A 20,884-nucleotide genomic window follows, 5' to 3' on the forward strand; every position below is an offset into this window, starting at 1 on the left:
ATGTTATGCTGCAGGATTGCCATTGTTCCTCGTACTGCTCTCTGCAGGCAGTCCTCTGCAGGCAGTAGTATACTGTTCAGCGTGTTTGCCTTGGAGCTGATGTATCATTTTGCCCCTCGCACTGCACGTGTAGTTGTGACTCTCCTGCCCTTGGTTTACGTTTTCCTGGTTTCAGAAGCACATCCAGGTCAGGCAATAGTAGAGCAGGGTGGTAATATGTGGATGTTTGGGAGGCAGGGGGTAGCGATCATACCAGCCAGTATGGGGACATGTGCCCCCCCTCCATGCCCCACTCATGAGGTGAGCTGCACTACTCACTGAACAGGTAGCCAGTGGCTGCCACCTTCTCTGGATCGTGGAGCATCTTTGCAGAAATGGGGAGCAGTGCAGAGTCACCATTCATTCCTGGTCAGGGCTTGCTCCTCTGCTGGTGGCCAGGAGATGAGAAATCATGCAGGGCACCCAACAGGGGGAGTTTGCTTGTCTTCAGATGGCACCCAACAGTGGAATTATGCTAGTAGCTAGCTGGGTGGCCAGTGGGGGACTTGTATCAGTCATCACCCAGGCAGCACGGAGGCATGCGCTGGAGGATATGTAATATGAATGGCATCTATGGAATGTTCTTGGGGCAAGATTCCCACACCTGGGAGGGGAGAATAAAACTGAAATCCCAGAAGAGTCTGAAGGGCTCATTTTACCTCTGCTTCCTTGCTGAGTTTGGCTAAGTGAATTCTCACCAGCTCTCTCTACGGAAATCATATCTGCATGGTTGAACTGTTCTTTGTCTGGCTTGGATTCCTGACACATGAAATGTGCAGGATCATGGCTATTTTTATACAGAGAAAATTGTTAATAATTAGTTTGTAATAATGACAGAGGAAGGAAAGTTACAAGTTAATAGAAATTTGAACAAAAACAACCTGACAAGTATTTGAGCCCAGGAGCTGTGATGCTTCATCCATCAGGCTGAGATTGAAAATTGCAGGGATCAAAACTACTGAGGTACTTTTCAAATAACTAGTGAATAGAGTCAGGCCAAATTCCAACTCTGATAAATAACATTCCACCTGCCTTAACCCCCCTCCCTCCCCAGCTATCCCCCATAGTAGTTTCAATTGGATATAATATTCTTCACTTCCCAACCTAAATTGTTATGTGGTGTTGCTCTGTGTCGTGAAACAGCTGATGAGTCCCACCACAGAAGTAGCTGCATTTCAGTCATGGGTGAAGTGACTACTCTGTATCATTTGTACCACAAGCCACGTATGACACTACAATTCCTTACTCAAGTGACTAATCTTACTCATGTAAGCAGTGCCTTTGACATGACTGAAATGCTCATGTGAGTAAGGACAGTTTGTATGGGGAAGGACTTGCAAGGTTGGGCCTTGAGTTTGTCTTTTAAAGGATATTCTGGGATAACATAGAGAAACATCTAATGTTATAGCATTATATGGCCTTTGATTGGCCTCTATGGTGATTTAGGAGCCACCAAAATCTTCTGCCATTTACCAGTATTGCAATAGAAACAGGGAGAGACTTAAATCAATACAACAATGAATAGAGGGGATAGAGATGTGAAACTATAACATTCTCTAGTTCCTGCCGAGATAAAAAGGCATCCACATACTCACTGTTAGTTTGCTTCAGCAGAAACGTCAGAGATGTTTGTGGCTGTCTACACATAAACTTGCACAGATATGCAGATAAGCTGATTTTCAACCATTTCAAGAGTGTTCATATAGGGGTTTGCACCATTTTAACTAGATTAGTGCAAGTTTGGGTGTGGACAAAGCCTAAACTATAAAGTCCCCCTAAACAGGGCCCTTATTCAAGTGAACTTTTGTAGGTGATGGTTGTAGCAACCTGCCTGGAACCTGAAGGATGGAGCACAGGTTAGAGGAGGGAAATGTTTGGAGGAGGCAGCAGGAAATCAGTCTGTGAGCACATGGCTTGAATGCTAGTTGCAGTTGCAGCACCTCTGTAAAGCATTTCTTAATATAGAGATGGTTTAGTGTGAGAAACACTGAGTCGTCTCCTGTCATTACACAGCACATGGTACATGCAACAATGCTAGAGGCACTGGGTGTGTACAAAAGAACACTGTGTGTTTAAAGAGCACTTTCTGTTCAAGGCTCACAAAGCATGCCACAAAAAAAAACCACCACTGTAAAGGAACATTGTCCTCATTCTTGGAGGTTAAGTAACCTTCCCAAGGCCACACACTGAGTCTGTGGCACAGCTTAGATCAGAACAGACCTGGCCTGAGTCCCAGTTCTATGCTTTAATCATACCATCAATTTCCCTGTAGCAGAGGCGGTGCTACCCCATTGGGGGCTCTAACCCACACACATCACATACTATAAAAGCGAATGGGAGCCCCCTTGAGCTGCTCAGGGCCCTAAGCAATGGCTTAGTCTGATTATGCCTAGCGCTGGCACTGCCTTGCAGACAGGTGTACAGAGTAAGGTTCCAGTGCTAGGTAGTGCTGGGACACTCCTCTGGATTCTCCACCCACCCAGGCCTTGTATCAATAGTAAGGTGGCAGCTCATTTACTAACTTGGCTCAAGTCTCTGTTGTGAGTCTCAGTTAAACCAACCTCAGTGTCATTGGAATAGCATGCAGTAGCTGTGTGCCATTAGCCCCATTGTACTCTACTTCCTAGGATTAGCAAATGTTTTCTCTAGCACAGACTCATTAGCCTCAGTGTCATTATGAGAAATTCACTAACAAAATCCAGCCATAAAGGTCCCAAGCGCCAGACCCCTCAAAGTGCCCCAACACCTGCTAATTACCCCCAAATCCACCCCATTTCTTCACTCTAGTCAGCCTTTCTCCAGGATTGGCTGCCTCACACCTCTGAAGTTCAAGTTTTTCTCTTTCTTCCAGCTGAAAGTAAGGGCCCTAGGAAGCCACACCATGGATAAATTCCAACACACACATTATCCATCTCAAAATAGTCCTCTAGCCAGAAGCACCTTGCTACCCTTTGGTGACAAACTTGTGAGGAGGATCCCAGCCCTCAAACAATCTCCTGAGTATGGCACTTGCTCCTGGACTGGGCTCTGCTGGCAGTTCCTGTATCAATAGTAAGGTGGCAGCTCATGGAGCCTGCCCTCCAGGTGAATGCTGTGGTGTATCTCCACTTTTATAGGCATGGCACTGTCTGACGGCATGTGGTGAACTCAGTGCAGCAGTCTGAATTAGTCACATGAACTATTCATTTCACATGCACAAGGGCAGGTTTTCAATGTAATTGCTCTCTGTGTAGGGTCCTTGTCTCTCCTGCTCTGATCCCTGCTGATAGTATCTGCTCTGCTTAGAAGAGCTTTCCAAACTGGTCCCCTGCTCCGGGGGGCAGGGGTTGAGCCTACACAGGTGTGCCAGGAGTTATGAGCTGCAAAGTAGTCAGTTCATTACCAAATGGCACTGGAGAAAGCCTCATCATTATTACCACCTGTATCATTGTTATAAATTCTGTTCCTGTGGCTTCTGGGCATCTCACAAAATAATCAGTCCAGGGCACCCTGATGCTGCATCATGGGGTTTGTGTTCACTGCTCTACAGCCAAAATGCTTCTGAAATACATGTAGTCAAACTTTACTAATTCTGGGTCACTGAGAACGAAAATTATGCTCAAAATTGTTGATTGGCTCTAGTTTTCAAGATATGCTATTGGGTCAGTATATACGACCCTTGACTTGGGAATGGCGGAGGATAAGTGAGTTATAAAGGGAAGGGATCTCAATTTAAACCAGAAATGACTAAAATACATCTTTGACTGGATCTATGAATAAATCTATGACTGGGTTTGGACAGTACTTGCTTTTTAGGCAAAACAATGAATGATGCAATCTGAAGCTGGTATTGCATCATACATGATATGAATTGCATCATGTTATTCCTAGAAGTCATGGATGATGCAATCATAACGAAGCTTACATTTCTCTGCTGCACAAATTGTCCTATATCAGCTCTAGAAAACATACAGTGTTGTGCTCTCTTATTTGTCAGTGTTTGATTTGCAAAGGGACACATTTCTGTTTAGCCAAAGTGAGCAGAGATGCCTCGTACTCGTGTGAACAGTGCAGATAACTTCTGCTATGTTTGTGGTGAAGTGACTTTTGCATCACAAAAGCGCATTATAACCACTATGGTTAAGAAAGCCTATCACCTTTATTTTGGCTGCAAAATTGGAGATCAGAACAAGAGATGGACCCCACACATATGCTGCAACACTTGTGCAACAAATCTTCACCAGTAGTTGAACAGGAAAAGGAAATCTATGCCTTTTGCAGTGCCAATGATTTGGAGAGCGCCAACAGATCATACCAGCAATTGTTACTTCTGCATGGTGCCTCCAGTTGGGAAAGGTGTGTCAAAGAAGAAAAAGTGGACTGTGCATTATCCAAAGATTCCATCAGCTATACGCCCAGTACCCCACGGAGAAGGACTGCCGGTTCCTGATGCACCAGAATCATTCTCACTTGAGTCAGACGAGGAAGAGGAAGAGGATGAAACTTCTGGTCCTGAACCATCAATGTCACAGGACCCACATTTTCTCCCATCCTCCTCCTCTGAACCACATCTCATAACACAAGGTGAACTGAATGACCTTGTCAGGGATTTGGAACTACCCAAGAGTAAGGCAGAGCTGTTGGGCTCCAGACTACAGCAGTGGAATCTCCTGGCAGGTGACGTTAGGGTTTCCATGTTCCGTGACCGTCAAAAGGATCTTGTCCCATTTTTCTTCATGGAAGGTGATCTTGTAGCCTGCAACAACATTGATGGTGTGATGGCAGCCCTCAACGTCGTTCACGATCCAGATGAGTGGAGACTGTTCATTGATTCATCGAAGACGAGTCTTAAAGCTGTTTTACTGCATAATGGGAATGTTTTGCCATCAATTTCAGTTGGTCATGCAGTCCATATGAAGGAAACCTATGACAACATGAAACAACTTTTGAGGTGCATAAACTATGACCAACATCAGTGGCAGCTTTGTGGCGATTTGAAGGTTGTTGCTCTCTTGCTTGGTCTGCAGACTGGATACACAAAGTACTGCTGTTTTCTTTGCGAATGGGATAGTCGTGCAAGAGATTCCCACTACATCAAGAAAGATTGGCCACTCCGATAGGCATTGGAGCTTGCGAGGAAAAGTGTTCAGCATCCACCACTTGTTGAATCAAGGAAGATTTTGTTATCACCCTTACACATCAAGCTGGGTCTGATGAAGAACTTTGTCAAAGCCATTGACAAAACACAAGCAGCTTTCAAGTACCTCCGTGGAAAATTTCCAAGGTTAAGTGAAGCTAAGATAAAGGAAGGTGTCGTTGTTGGTCCTCAGATTCGTGAACTTCTTCGAGATGATGCATTTGACCATGCACTGCGTGGCAAGGAAAAGACGGCATGGAAAGCCTTCCAGTTAGTGGCAATAAATTTTCTCGGAAACAACAAGGCAGACAACTACAGGTTGTTGGTGGAAAACCTCCTCAAGGCATACAAAAGCCTTGGTTGCAATGTGTCACTAAAGATACATTTTTTGCACTCTCATCTAGATTTTTTTCCACCGAACTGCGGAGCAGTGAGCGACGAGCACGGCGAGCGATTTCACCAGGACATTGCAACAATGGAAAAACGCTATCAGGGCAAATGGAGCCCATCAGTGCTTGCAGACTATTGCTGGACAGTGACAAGAGATGCGCCATTTAATGAATACAAAAGACAAGCCAAGAAGCGCCGAGTAGACACTGAATAGGACTAAACTATGTACATAATAGTTTTTTGCCTTTTGTTTCATAATACATTTTATTTATATAACCCTTTTGCTGATTTTTAAAGTGTTACATAAACAGGACAGGTGAAATATTATCATGTAAAGCAACCATAAACACATGAAAAGACCTAGGTTTACAATTTATGATTAAAACTCTACTATCTACACAATATACATAGACATAAAATGTAAAAACTTAAATATCTTAGAAACAGTAGCCAATCAGTTGTTTTAATTGTCATATTTGAATTCAGCACATCAAAATACATAATAAATAGCACATTTTATCTCTGAAGCAGACGACTTCTCAAAAATTGTAGACCAGAGTTATCAGGACTCCACGTCACTGTCTATTTACACAGCATGACAAGCCCCATGCAGCAATATGTCGCACATGCTGGGCCTACTACTGCATGGCTCTAATCAGATTCTGAGAGCAGTGTCTGGTGAGCTGGATGCAGCTGCATAGTTTGAGGTTCGGTAGTCTAAGGATTATTAAGTTCAGACACAGTAGCTGGATGTGGCAGGGCCCAGAAGCAGCCTCAGCTCTAGTCCATTGTCAAGCCTCTCTGATTGTGCAAGCTGGTGTTTGCCCCATCATCTCAGCTATTATGTTTCCCAAGGGATTAGCCAACAGCTTAGCGGCATCTGCCTGTAGTTTATGTTTAGGAGAGACAAATGCCTCTCTTCTGTGGCAAGGATCCATGGCTGGGAGAGGAGCTGGGGTTGCTGGATGCTGTCAGGGGTGGCCTGAGGGAGGAGTGCGACATCCAGGATGATCCTGCGCCCCTAGATCTGGACAGCTGGCAACGTGTACTGAGCTGTCTCACAGATTTCCCAGGACAACTACTTAAAAAAGAGACAATCATGGGAAAACCTGGACTGTGACTCTGCACAGTGCTGCATTGTTGGCCAGGATGCTTCTGGCACTGCACAGGGGGAATTCTCTGTGTAGAAAGTGTATTGGCCCAGATAGATCTAGTGCTTTCCTATGGGTCAATGCCCAGTTGTATGCAGGAACTGACTTGCCAAGTGCCCCACAATAGGGAATCTTTCCTGTATTCTTCCTAGCTCCAGCCATGGTGCAGACAGGGGGAACAGCTCAGCCATGTGGGGAAGGGGTGGGCCAGCAAAGTTCCCTGCACTCCAGTACCTCAGCGCATGGGCCATGATAAGAGGCTTCCATGGGCAGGTGCACAGAAGAAACCTCTGCTCTTGTTAGGACTCTCTTTTTGCCAGTAGAAGCAACAGCAGCTGTGGTGTATGCACAGGGCCCTGCTTCATGCATGCAAACCCACCCTGGCAGCCAAAGAACCATCCCTGATTCCCCTTTATAGTGAGATATTTGTGGTAGATGTCACATGAACTAACCCCTTCCCCCACTTCCAGCCTAGCTAGGAGCATGGCACTGTGGCTCCACCTTCTGTCTACTGACAAGGTAGTTGAGATAATATCCTTTATTGGACCAACTTCTGTTGGTGGCAGATGCACTTTTGAGCTTCACAGATTTCTTCTTTAGATCTGGGGAAGGAAACCAGTGTCCTGTATAGCTTGAAAGCTTGTACCTTCCACCACCAGCAGTTGGTCCAATAAAAGACGTCATCTCACCCACCCAGTCCCTCTCATATCCTTGGACCAGCCACGGCTGCAACACCACATTTTAAAAGGTTTTAAATTTTGATATGCTTTTTTTCCTCAGGCATCCTGCACTTGTAAGGTAGTTTTATTTTAATAATAAATGCTGTTTTGTGCATTTTAATTTAATTTGAATTTTCATTCAAATAAAGCTTGACACAAAGCACAAGTAAAAAAAAAATCATCCAGTAAATAAGAAATGTACTGTTCACCATTTTCTAAAATAATACATTTAAAAAGTAAGAATCTGAATGTATGTTAAATTATATACTTGCATAAATAAATGGTTATAGATATAGAGTGTCTTCCTGTTTAGCAAAAAGAAGCACCAAATTTAGTGGCGAGGCTGTATTTAGTTGAAAGTCAACCTTCTTTAATGGTTACCAACTAATGAGAATCAATGTTTCCTTAGGAAAGTAACTAAAAATACAAATGAAAAACATGATTACAATAGATTTAAATCAAGGTTTCCTGCCTGCTGATTTAAATCACTTTGGTTGAAATCAGTCCCCTCTGGTGCCACATGGAGATGTGGGACATGGCCATAGTTTGGCAAGGGGCGAAATGTAGCTGTCACGTGTTATCACACAAAGCCTGACAAAACATAGGGCCAGCTCTGCAAGGAAGTCCCTCCAAGTCACAGGGTTGGGGCACACTGGTATGGGATATCCCTGTGCTGCTCTTTGGATGCAGAGAGGAGAGTCTCCAGGGCTATACTGCTGGCACCTTTCACCAACATTACATTCCTCAAATGTCACCTCCTCTCCCTCCATGAAAGGCTGCTGTCCTTGTTGTGCCATTACACACCCTGCAGCGCTGTCTAGGTGCAGAGTGGAGCAGCCTGTGCTCTCTCTTATGGTGATGGAACTGTTACTCTGACATGCATGTCCAGGATCCCTGTGAGGAATGCTGGTTGAGTTCCTGCAGATGTCTCTAGCTGCCCAGCCCATTGCCTGTGCCTGCAAGAGGCAGAATGTCACTACGTTGCAAGGCTGGAATAGCCTTAAAGTAGCATAAGCTGAAACATTTGGGTTTTGGAAAAGAGATTTTACAAAATCCCACATTGGGAAATGTCATGGATGTGGCAATGTGTTGTCATAGTTTTTTCTCGCTCTTTTTCAAGATTTCCTGCAGTGCTTGCTCTCCAAATACAACTGCATAGTGCTTAGGGATTTGAACCAAAGGGAAACTGACTAAAATTAAAAGCGAACCTGATTTATCTATTTGCTGTTGTTTAAGGTGATTGCATTTTTAACAGGTGATTAAATGGCCTGAGCAGTAAAAAGTACATGAGATTTGTAAAATCACTGTTTTGGTCACCAAAGATGTTGTTAGTAGCACAGGTGAATACAGATATACTGTATTCATAACAGGTGGCTTTTAACCAGAGTGTGTCCTTTTTAAACAAGTTCCTTTTCTGCCAGGGGCAGTTGACAGTAAATCCAATTATTTAGTCTCTTATACAAAGAAAAACAAATGACAGTTGTGTCCTCGGCAGGAACTCAGCCTTTTGACAGTGACCAAACTGCAACCTGATGTAGCCCAACCTTTTGGGGGCACAGCTGTGCGCCAACCATTAGGGAACTCCTCTCTTCAACCCTTATTTCTGCAGGCTCCTGTGATCTATGGTAGACATGAGTTTTCCTTCTGCCCCTCCTCCTCAGCCTTCTCATCTCCTTCCCCCTCATCACTGGATGGGATGATTCCTGCTGGCTAGGGTTGTTTGGATGACTATCCTGCTACTTCTCACCACTATGCTGCAGCAGGGAGACCCATGCAGCAAACAAACTGGCAGCAGGCAATGAGAACAGGAGGGACAAGAATGGCTCCAACCTATCAGAATCCCTAGGGAAGAACAAGACAATAGTAGGACCAAGGACAGAAATTTGGATGAGATCCTGCTAAACTAGAACTGCTGGCAAATATGTTTCCTCGGAGGAAGTAAACTCAAATGCCTGTCATTTCTTTCATCCTTTCTCTCCAACTTCTGGGCTAGGGGAAAGCCCTGCCCCAACGCATTTCTGTCCCCTCCATCTAGGGTGACCAGACAGCAAATGTGAAAAATCGGGACGGGGGTGGGGGGTAATAGGAACCTATATAAGAAAAAGATCCAAAAATCGGGACTGTCCCTGTAAAATCAGGACATCTGGTCACCCTACCTCCATCAGAGTGGGAAATCCAGTCAGAGAACAGGCACTGAGGCCTGGATGAAAGGGCAGCCTGGTTTTTAAACTGATGGATATACAGTGACCAGACAGCAAGTGTGAAAAGTCGGGACGGGGGTGAGGGGTAATAGGAGCCAAAAATCTGGACTGTCCCAATAAAATCGGGACATCTGGTCACCTTAGATGGATATAGAGAGAGCACAATTGTTTCCATTGCCTCCCAGTACTCACTGGTATGTCCAACAACAATGGAAAAGTTGGTCCAATAAAAGAGATTCTCACCCAACCTCCAACAATGGAAAAGCATACTGAATGGATGTCCCTGCGCCCCCAGTGATCACTAACAAAACAGAAAATAAGGTTGCTGCTGGGTACAGGGTCATTGTTAGGTTTCAGAGTGAATGTCACACTGAGATGAACCAGTAAGGGCCACAGCTGGCACTGAAGCAGAAAACACCCAGGCATTTTGCAGGGGAAGGAGAAGCCAGGTGGCACGCCAGCCATTTCTTACAGCTGGGCACCTCCCCCACCCCGGCAGAGCAGGTTAAACCCCAAGTAACTAGAGGGCAACAATGGCTATTATGCGCGCAGAGCTTGGTTCCCGGCCCCGGGGCAGCTCCGCTTCCCGCATGTGCCAGCTCCCAGTGCCGGACTGGTTCTGGGTCCCAGAGATCCCGGCTGCAGTAGGTCTTTGGGGAACTTCCCCCGCTGAATAGGCCCCCACCAACCGCCTAGCGTCCGGCGGACTGAGCCCCCCTGCCGCATGGGCGCTGCGAAAACAGCTGGGGCGCGAAGGGGCCGAGCTCGCTGTGGCAGGGCAGGCACCGCGCGCGAGAGGGCCCGGGCGCCCTGCGGAGATCGCACGGGGGGGCACGTGAGGAGGAGAACACGGCCACATCTAGGGCCAAGGCAAGGGAGTGAGCATCGCGGTGGGCGGGACTCGCAGAGTTGGGGAGGGGCCCATGCGGGTGTCAGCAGCGGCCATCCTTGGACTCAGCGTGGGGGTGGGGAAGGAAAGCAGACGGAATTGCGGACTGAGTGATTGACACCGCATTCATCCAGTTATATCTCCTCTGCAGGGTAGGCTGGGGCAGGTGGCTGGGAAAGGAGGGCACGGTACTTATCATTGACAGTCATGGCTATCTTCCAATCATAGTAGGGGGCGGAGCCTGGTCTAACTGAGTGAGACCTTCAGAAGGAGTCAAAGGGGAGTGTGTGACGGATTGGGAGACAAGCCAATCATTCGGCGCCAAGAGCTGTGAGGTATGACTGATGTACTATCTGAGCAATCGGAGTCCGGAAATCTGGAATTAAAGTTGACCGACGGATATTTTATCCAATCAGTCTCCAGCTGTCCCGGGAGGGGCTTGACTGACATGCCGGATGCCCAGTCAGATTTCCGCAAATTCAGGAAGAGACCGAAAGAGAACGGGGCGGGGCAGCGAGTACAAACCGCCTCGGCGTGTGCTCTCAAGGCAGCATGATGGGAGCGCGTGACGAGAAGATGAGTGGCGGGGGTTTTGTCCAATGGAGCTGAGGCTCAGACCGAACATGGCCAATGAGAGTGGCAAAAGCGGGTGGGTAGGCGGTGCAGCGCTTCTAGTCCCGTTTGGTTGTGAGAAGTTAGTGGCGCTGCTGCTGGTGCTGTGAGGGGACGGAGACGGCTGGGCTGTGAGAGCAGCGGCGGCCCCGGATCAGCGCGATGCTCACAGACGGCACCGCCGCCCCTGTCGGCGACGAGGAGATAGACTCGGTCACTCCCCGTGCTCCCCCCACTGCCGAGGCCCCCGTCGCGGCCGGGCCCGCCCCGTTGGGGCTGAGGGCCGTGCGCCTCTTCGGGGAGGCTGGGCCCGGCGGGCCAGGAGGCCCCGGAGCGCCCGACGCTGGAGAGGCCGCCCTCGACTTCAAGCTGGCGGCCGCCGTGCTGAGGAGTGGGGGCGGCGGCGGCGGTTCCGGCAGCGATGAGGACGAGGTGTCCGAGGTGAGAGACCGATGGCCGAGCCCGGTTTCTCCGCGCTCAGCCGCTTCCTGACCGGCCTAGGCCGGCTCGCAGCGGCAGCGGCGACCTGGGGCCTGACCTTCTGTGCTCAGTAAAACGGGGCCCAGAACCCAACAGCGAGCCCTGGGGTCCCAGTGTTCAGCCTCCTGTGCACCCAGGAGCGGGGGCCTCCCAGCATCCAACCGCTCGTCTCACTATGTGCCTCCAATCGTCGTGAGCAGGAGACTGTCCCAGTACCAGCCCTGTGCCCGCGGAATGGGGGCGGGGCCCCGCACCCAAACTCCTCCATTGTGCCCCTAGTCTGTGGGGCTCAGCACCCCCACATTCTCCTCGTCATAGCCAGTCTGGGAGGAGGGTCTTAGCCGCTCAGCCCCTCCCCCCCCGGCTGGGAGGGGGTGATTTTAGCACCATATCTGCACCCAGTCTCGGGGAGATGGGGTTCCAGCACCCAGTTTTGTTTCATCAGACTGATGGTCTGGGTGGGGGAGGGGTTTAGTATTCAGCCTTTCTCTCATATAGTGTAGGAGGGTGGTGGCTTCCAGTACCTGGCCACACTGAACCTATTCTGTGCTCGGTCTTAAGGAGTGTCTGAGGTTCCCAGCACTCACTTATTGCTACCCCAGACTCAGGAGGAGGAGGTATAGGGGTTCCAAGCACTTAGTCTTGTGATGAGAGGAGGGGTTTCTCTCCCTAGAGAAGAATGGAAGGAATTCCACTCTCTAATCTCCCAAACACGTGTATAACGTGAAGGGGTGTGTGTGTGGGGGGGTGTATACCCATCAACGTCCTATATGGGGTCTGTGGGGGTTCTAAACACTCAGTGAACGCTGCTCCATCTGGTATAGGGAGGGAAAACAAGTCTAAGTTTTCATCCACCATCACCACCCACTGGTGCTATGGTGAGGGAATTACTTCAGTTTCCCATGTCATCTAATTGAAGGGGAGAGTTTTGAGGTTCTACTCACTACTACTGCCTCCACCTAAGCAGATGGTTCCTAGTGTCCAAAGCTCATGTGTTGCAGCTCCCCAACCTCTGCACAGCTTTGCAAGAGGGAAAAGGTACAATTAACATAATGCTAACCCCCCCGCCCCACATACACACACCAGAATTGGATGCCTGGAGTGGATTGATGCTTGAACTTCTCTACTTTACAATTTCACCTGAAGGGATGGAAGGAGGGGCCCAGCACTTATCCTGGTGTCTAGGCACTCCATTGTGCAGCTGTCCACTCACCCCCAGACCTGGTGAATTCTGAACTGTTAGGCCTTGTCTGACTAAGAAAGTTGTACTAATTTAATAAAAATACATATTTTTAGTCCAATTGATTTAGGTAAACTTGTGTAAAGTGTGCAGGCACACTTCTTACAGCTTTCTAAATTAAGTTGAATTGATATGTCAGTTTAAGTGTCCACACCAGGACTAAGCTGTTTTTAAATTCTAAATTAAACTGGTGGAACTTCTGTGTGTCAACATGGCCTCTATTTGAGGTTACAGCCATAAATATCCATGTTCTTGTAAATATTCAAACTGAAATATATTCCAATGGGGTTTGGGGTTATTTGTAAAATATTTGAATCCCCTCCACGCACTAGCTAAGGAAAAAAAAAATTGCTTCTCTTTTGGTATCTAGCATGTATCAAGCCGTCTATCTCTGTTCCTTCACATGTTAGTGTATATCTGTTTTACAGCAGTGTTTACAAAACACAGGTCTAAGTGAGAATCACTCTGAGAATCTGTCAGCTAAATATGAAATCAAGAAAGATCTAAAACGTACCTACAGAGATTCTGAAATAGTATCTTTATTCTGATATTGATGCCATCATACTGGTAAAGATTCTGCTTTAGAAATTTATCCTTTTTGGTGTCAAGTATCAGAGGGGTAACTGTGTTAGTCTGCATCTGTAAAAAGCAACAAAGAGTCCTGTGGCACCTTATAGACTAACAGGTGTTAGTCTATAAGGTGTCACAGGACTCTTTGTTGCTTTATCCTTTTTGGGTATGTCTATGATGCAGATTAAGGGATGACTGTAGCATGGGTAGGCATACCTGCACCAACTTTACTCTAGTGTGGGTAACAGTAATATGAAGATGCAGTGGTAGGGTTTTCAGTGTGGGCCAGCAACCAGCATACATGATTAGGGTCATTGGCAGGTTTGTACTGGGATGGGGAACCCATGCTGAAGTCCATGTCGCTATGTATTCACTAATATTATCCCCACTAGCTAGATTAAAGCTAGCATGGGTAGGCATACCCATGCTACAATCGTACATTAATTTGCGATGTACCTTTAGTTACCTACTTCTCTGTCTCAAGAGATGTGGATGTCTAATTAGTGTCTGTGAAGCACCCTTGTTGAGATCCTCTGGTGAATGAGGCTATATAATGGCAAAGTAGTACTTTAGTAAAAGGTGCCTCTGTTGCTTTTTACAGATTCAGACTAACACGGCTACCCCTCTGATTCTAGTCTGTAGATTCATTATAAACCATTGAGGGCAAAAAAGATTAGGGACTTTGTACAAAGACTTGCTCGAGGCTGGAGTATAGGAAATAAAATCTTTCTCCAAGAACAACTTTCTTGTTTAAAACTTTTTAAAAGGTGCTGCCAAATAAATATTCAGAGGCTTCCAATCTACGCATGTATTTAAGTTGTCTTGGTGTTTCTCCCTGAGTTTGATCCTGAATGTGCTCATTACCTGTGCTCAGTATTGGGCAGAGGTGACTGTATGAGGAAACATGACCGAGAAGGATGAGTCTTGACTGATTCCCTGCTAGGTTGTTATGGAACAAGATTGACACAATTCAAGAGGAGCTGTCTTTTAGCCTTGTTCTCTGTGGGAGAATATTAGAGGCACCTGCTGCTGTTGTCCTCTGTCCCAAAGAAGCAACTGTAAGATCTTGGGATGGAAAACTGCAGCTCTTGAATTAGACAGCTTTGAAAACTTAGCAAGTGTCTGAACTGTGGTCTCAAGTCACGAGTCGCTGACTTGGGTGTATGCTTTGAGGTACTACCAATGCTTGGAATTAGGGAGCACTTGAAGGGAGATTTAAAAATAAATACACCTCTACTCCGATATAGTGCAACCTGATAGAACACGAATTTGGATATAATGCGGTAAAGCTGCACTCCGGGGGGGCGGGGCTGCGCGCTCCGGCGGATCAAAGCAAATTCGATATAACGTGGTTTCACCTATAAGGCGGTAAGATTTTTTGGCTCCCGAGGAAAGCGTTATATCGGGGTAGAGGTGTAATATGCTTCTGTTTATCCAAATGGCTTGGATGACATCCAAAAGTTTTGGATAAATGGAAGTGTTCTGTAAGTGACATAGGGTTATGTGGAGGGGAGGGGACACTGGCTTCGGGTAACTAGGATTTTCAGATAGCTGGAATTATACTATACATAAAATGAAGGTTTGCAATGTTCCCTTAATCTGGGCTTTTTCTGCAGTTGGCTTCTATAGTTCTATAAAAGAAACCATGCTGAAATGACATCAGTAACAAGTGTATGTGCATGTGCAGTATTCTTAATATATTGCATTGATGTGATTTTTAATATGGTAAAATAACTGGACTAGGATTAGTCAATGGCAGATGGAGAAAATAACCAAATAAAATCATCATGGAGGTGCAGAAAATAAAATACAACAGAAGTGTAAAACAAATACAGGATTCAAAAATGAATAAAATTTCAGAGGCAAGATAAATAATATTTATAGCATTTCTTATCTGAGATTTGAAAGTGCTTTAAAAGGGAAATATTATCCTCACATTGCAGATGAGGAAACTGAGGCACAGGGGGCAGTGATTTGCCCACAGTCACACAGCCAGTCAGTGGCAGAGCTGGGAATAGAACCCAGACCTCCTGACTCCCAGTCCATTTCCCTATTTCCTGCATTATTCTGCATCCTATGAGACATTTAATGGGAAAAAAACAGCTGGGGTGGGGATCAGGAAGTCTCTAAAGTAGAAACAGTACCATATATACTCATTCATTAGTCTGTTCATTTATAAGCTGACCCCCCGAGATGGTTAGGTAAAAATAGCAAAAACTGCATGACCCTTTCATAATCCAACCCTATATTTCAGGGGTTGGCAAACTTTGGTTCCTGGCCCATTAGGGTAAGCTCTAGTGGGCCTGGATGTTTTGTTTACCTGAAGCGTTCACAGGCACGGAGCCCATCAGCTCCCTGTGGCCGCGGTTTGCTGTTCCCAGCCAATGGGAGCTGCGGGAAGTGGCGCGCCAATTCCCGCAGCTCCTAGTGGCTGGGAACGGCGAACCGCAGCCACAGGGAGCTGAGGGCTCCATGCCTGCAGACGCTCCAGGTAAACAATGACAATGTATTAGATATTCAATTCAATGATTCCATAGAGTTTAAAATCATCAAATTTTGGTGTAGACGTGTTTATAAGCCGATGCCTGCTCTTTCATGTGTCTTTTTTTACCAAAAATATGCAGTTTATGAACGAGTATATACAGTAAGTGGATATAATTTTTGAGCAATATCTTTGTCTCTGTTGTTCTAAAGGATTATTCTGAGGATGGAGGCAGAGGAGATGGGCATCAGAAATCAAAAAAACTGAGGAAGGAGAATAATGAGAATGAATTAGCTTTGAGTCAGCATAGGCCAAGAAACTGTACATATGGGGAAAGATTAGGAAACCTTGGGTATGTCTCCACTGCAGTTAGACACTCATGGCTGGTCCATGCCAGCTGATATGCCCCTTATGAACACATTTGTCTGTTTGAGTTCAAAGGGAAAATACTTCTGAAACTAGTGGTGCAGATGAACTATGGAGAGGCTAATAAGGTGAGAGAGAGGAGATTCAGGAACCTGACACCTGTGATCACCAGTAAAAATACATCAAATGCAAATTGGTCAACAATTACAGATGTTTCAAGCATGATCCATGGGAATCATATTTTGTCTACTATTTCTGAAAAAATTAAGAGAGACTCAGTAATTCTCCTGTACTTACAGAAGATATTGCCACCAAAGGTGGTTGCCCCCATCATGTTTAATTTTGGAATCCCCACAGATTGCCCACGGGTTTGGTAACAGTAGTGAAGGTCAAAAGATTCACGTTACCTTAAATGTGGCCTGGGTTTGTGATTGCAAGCTGCTGTGGCCTATTTTAAATGAGTTAATCTAGTTCTGAGTGAACTGCCATCACTGTGAAGCTGGATTCTATTGAGGCTCTGGCAATCGGTGCTGATGGAGTGAATAGGCATGGATATTAAACTATCTTCTTGATATTAGCTGTGATCCCTATAGGTTAAGTAGGAGGACGTTGGCAGCGGTATGTGTGTGTGGAGTTTAGGCTACCTGTCCTTTGGCTATAGAAGACTACTGGGTCCAGGGCTATCAATATGTAAATCTTTTACCTTTCACCAAAATTGGGCTGCAGAAATAGAAGTACCAGATTGGAGTAAAGGACTATGATAGTTGAAGTATTTGCAATATTGTGTGCCTCACTGACCTAATATAAAATGAAAAAGCAAGTCTGGGGTCATCTGTAATGATAAAGATACTTGAGGATCTTGGGGCTCAGAGTAGCATCTGACTGCAGTCATATGAAAGTTATACAGGCCTCTTGTGTTCATAGTTATGTAGTCCTGATTTTTCAAAGGAAATTAAAGTTCACCCCGCTATAGAATGTCATTTAGTCCATTTGCATCCCTTTTTCAGAGTGGGTGGCCTGACAGCAGAATTATATATATAAAATTTATCCCATAAGCCTCTGGGTATATTTACATGAACCATAATTACAAATCGGATACAACGTACCTTTAGAGTCCCTGTGGTAGGCACCCCATATCCTCCTTAATACATAAGGCTTTCTTGCCAGGTGGATAAAGATAAATTATTTAAAATGGGATTTTTGATCAGTTTTTTTAAATTTAAATTGCATTTTTATTTAAATACAAATGTCTTCTTAAATAAACCCTTTAAAATTAAATCTGAAATGACAACCCATGTTAAGGCCTAAACCTAATATAATCTATTAACATTTAAATAAAACTTCATCAGTGAGTCCTCTTAAAAACTTTAGTGAGCTAAAGGGTGCTGTTGTTTTAATTTTATATAAATCAGGGAGCAAACATCTGTAATTTTTTGAGGCCAACTCAAGCTTTATCAACTCAAGTGTAACAATGTCATATAGTGCATTATCTATTTTCAGTCTTTATAACAGAGCAAATACTGGTATTTACATTTTCGCAACTATGTAAGTACTTTGAAGAACGCGGGGACAGACTTCCAAAGGTATTTAGTCACCTACAGATGCAAATAGATGCCTAGTGAGATTTTCAGATGTGCCAAAGCAGATTATGTGCCCGCGCACATTTGAAAATCCCAGTAAGCACTTACCTGCATCTTGAAGCATTTAAAAAAAAGACCTTTGTTTCTGGTCACCATGGGACAGATTTTTCAGTCTGTCAGCACACTGACTATAAATAACACTTCCTTTGTTTAATATATCAGTTAGTTTGAAATGCAAAACATATTTTAATAAACCTTTTTTTTGAGTATCCAGTTTATTTAAGGTAGTTTATTAGAAACTGTTTTAAGTTGTGGTTCTTATACATTTTTAATTGTTTCCAGTTTATATATAAAGGCAGCTTGACGCATGGGTAATATTAACTAGTAAATAGAAAATAGTGCATGAAATTTCTTAACCTACAATAATTAAAAATTAAGAATGTGAATTAAATGTATATTAGGCTATATAATTGTTTATACTATATTTACACACACTTTCCTGGTTAGCAAATAGTATCAAATTTAGTGTAAAAACTATATTTAGTTGCAAATGAACATGTCTGAATGCTATACCAACCAATGAGAATAGATACTTTCCTAAAGCAAAATTCAAAGTGCAAGTCTAAAACATGATTAGAACTAATGATTTAAATTAGGATTAGAATCGTGAATTAAATCACTCTATCTTGATTTCTTTTATCCAGTTTACACTCAAGCCTTTCTTCTGACCCAAAAAGAATCCCTCCTGAACCCATTCCCCCTCCAAAGTTTTCACCTGAAACAGAAATTACATTTACTTGCATCTGTTATGAGGACTCCCTGGTAGCTCTCAGTGGTATCAGCTGAAGTCAAAAATACTGTGTCCTGGGGAATAAGTTCTGATTGTCCTAATATGAACATCTATATTTTCAGAAGTGATAACGTTGCTTCAAATATCACCCAAAGTCCTCTTATTTCCTGTGATTTTTATCTTGTCTTACTAATAGAAGTACCCATTTGCGGAATGAGGATAGTGTAACTAAATAAAAATTTAGGAATTAACGAGCTATACTAATCAAGTTCCTTTGTAAATATGGGAAATCTACAAAAATCATATTTATGTATTATCACATGCATCAGTTTTCCGAGAGTTAAAGACATCCTGTTTGAAACCTTTCCATTGACACAGTATGATTTTCAACTCCTGTGATAGTCTAAATTATAAGAACAGTTGGACTCTCTTGTTTGATTATTCTCATTAATACACTTATTTGTAAACCAGCTTTTAAAACTACACTACCTCTGTGTAAGCTTGAAAGCTTGTGTCTCTCACTAGCAGAAGTTGGTCCAATAAAAAATAATACCTCACCCCCCTTGTCTAACTATCTCTAAGTTTGAGGTAAATGGGTGTTATCGGGCGATGGAGGGGGGGGTCACAGTTTAAGCAAAAACCTGTTCCATCAATAGATAGTAACTCATCCCTGGGATTGTTTCTTTTCATTGTTAAACCAGTCCATTTGTGGTCATGAAGGTAAAGGGTTTTTTTGTTGAAGCCTAATTTTGGAGGAACTGTGGGGTCTTTGAAATTTTGGGGATTAAAACAGACCAGGCTGTTTTTCATTTCCTTTTTCCCTCTATAACCTCTAATAATGAGCTTTAATATAAATTGGAGACTTAACATTTTTCCTAACTACTTGTTGTTTGTATAAATTCAGGTTTTTTTGCACTATATCTATCAAAATGTAGCTAGAAGAGTCATGATCCTGGATATAGTATATGTTAATACCGTGCAATCATGTTTTGAAGAAACAAATTCATGTGAATGGTCTCATTATTTTTCAGTAGTTCTGTGATAAGATGAGAACTTTTTCTTCTTCTCTCCCATTCCACTTTTGGCTGGTAGAAACTTTATAAACATTCCTCCTTTTTAAATCCTTCCTCCACAAGGCCTTGTTTCACAATATCCCATAATTCTGACTAGCAGGTCTGGTGTAACTAAATAAAAATTTAGGGACTCCTTTCAGAGCCATCCAATTTAGCTTTTGAGACAGGTGATGTGATAGATGGTTAATTGTTGCAGTCTTTGCTGGTCAGAAGAGCCCAAAACTCTGATCCTCACTTGACTATGTAACACTTCTTTTAGATCCATTTGCTGGCCCTACTCAAAAAATCCTTTTGTCTGTTTGAAAATAGAAGACACTTTACTTTAAATATTTGTTTAAATGCACAAAAATATACAGAATATGTGCTTGTGACTTTAACATGTCATGGTCCCAGAGTTTCCACTGGGCCCATAAGTTACTCCTCCCCAATTGCTTCCAATAAAACACAACCCCTCAACAATTCACTTCTTAACTACAGAAATCAAAACTCCCTGATGAAACCTATTCTCCCCATCAATATCCTCCTTACCCAGAAACCTTAGTAAAATGATAAATGTTAGTGTGCCTGGAAGGCTAACAAATCTGGCCTGTTTCAGACCAAAGAGAGAAGGAGATCAGCTTTTTGAGGTGAGTGCATCACAAAGAGAAAGGTCTACCACTAGGCCCCAGTCTTAAATGAAGGGGACTCCAGACCATACTGCTAATTGCAAACATGACAGTAGAGCACAGGGAGAGAGGCCATCCCTTAAGTAGATATTCAAGCTGTTCATGGTTAAAAACAGCACATTATTTACCACTTGTATTTTAATCTTGAGTTTCCGACGGAGCAGAATGTAGCACGGGAATTGTATTGGGGTTGCTTTGTTCACTGGAATAGACTTTTGTTAGGATAACTCTTAAGGTTTACCCTATGTTTCATTTGCTGGCTCTGCAGTGGCAGAACATGCATGTAAACTTGGATGTGCTAGGTTTGAAAAGTTTTACTAAAAATGGCACAAGATTTGGAAAAGCTCAGCATGGTCTCCACCAAGCTATATACTTCTATGTAGTAGGTGACTTGAATGTGGAACACTCTCTTAACTTCTTTCATGGGGGCTGCTTTTTCTCTATTCTGCTGGCAGTTGAAGGGCCTAGCAGTTACTTTTCCTACAGGAGAGCCTGTGAGTTTTATCTTATGTGGGAGTAGT

The 20,884-nt window shown here is 44.2% G+C and overlaps 1 protein-coding gene across 16 annotated transcripts in view; it reads left to right on the forward strand.

Moving 5' to 3' along the window:
• The first annotated feature begins 11,174 nt into the window (after nt 1-11,174).
• The window catches only part of LOC117881771 (ankyrin repeat and KH domain-containing protein 1), a 192,066-nt gene continuing 182,356 nt past the window's right edge, over nt 11,175-20,884 (forward strand). For 10 of the 16 annotated variants that reach the window (XM_034779440.1, XM_034779437.1, XM_034779442.1 and 7 more), the window contains exon 1: nt 11,182-11,558. In XM_034779440.1, coding sequence (XP_034635331.1) covers nt 11,280-11,558 — 279 coding nt within the window. In that variant the 5' untranslated portion in view covers nt 11,182-11,279. Of the gene's footprint in view, nt 11,559-20,884 lie in introns of all 16 variants that reach the window. The other 6 variants (XM_034779435.1, XM_034779438.1, XM_034779441.1 and 3 more) reach the window with 2 other exon arrangements.

Source organism: Trachemys scripta, chromosome 8 (genome assembly GCF_013100865.1).
Source record: "Trachemys scripta elegans isolate TJP31775 chromosome 8, CAS_Tse_1.0, whole genome shotgun sequence".
Taxonomy (NCBI): domain Eukaryota; kingdom Metazoa; phylum Chordata; order Testudines; family Emydidae; genus Trachemys; species Trachemys scripta.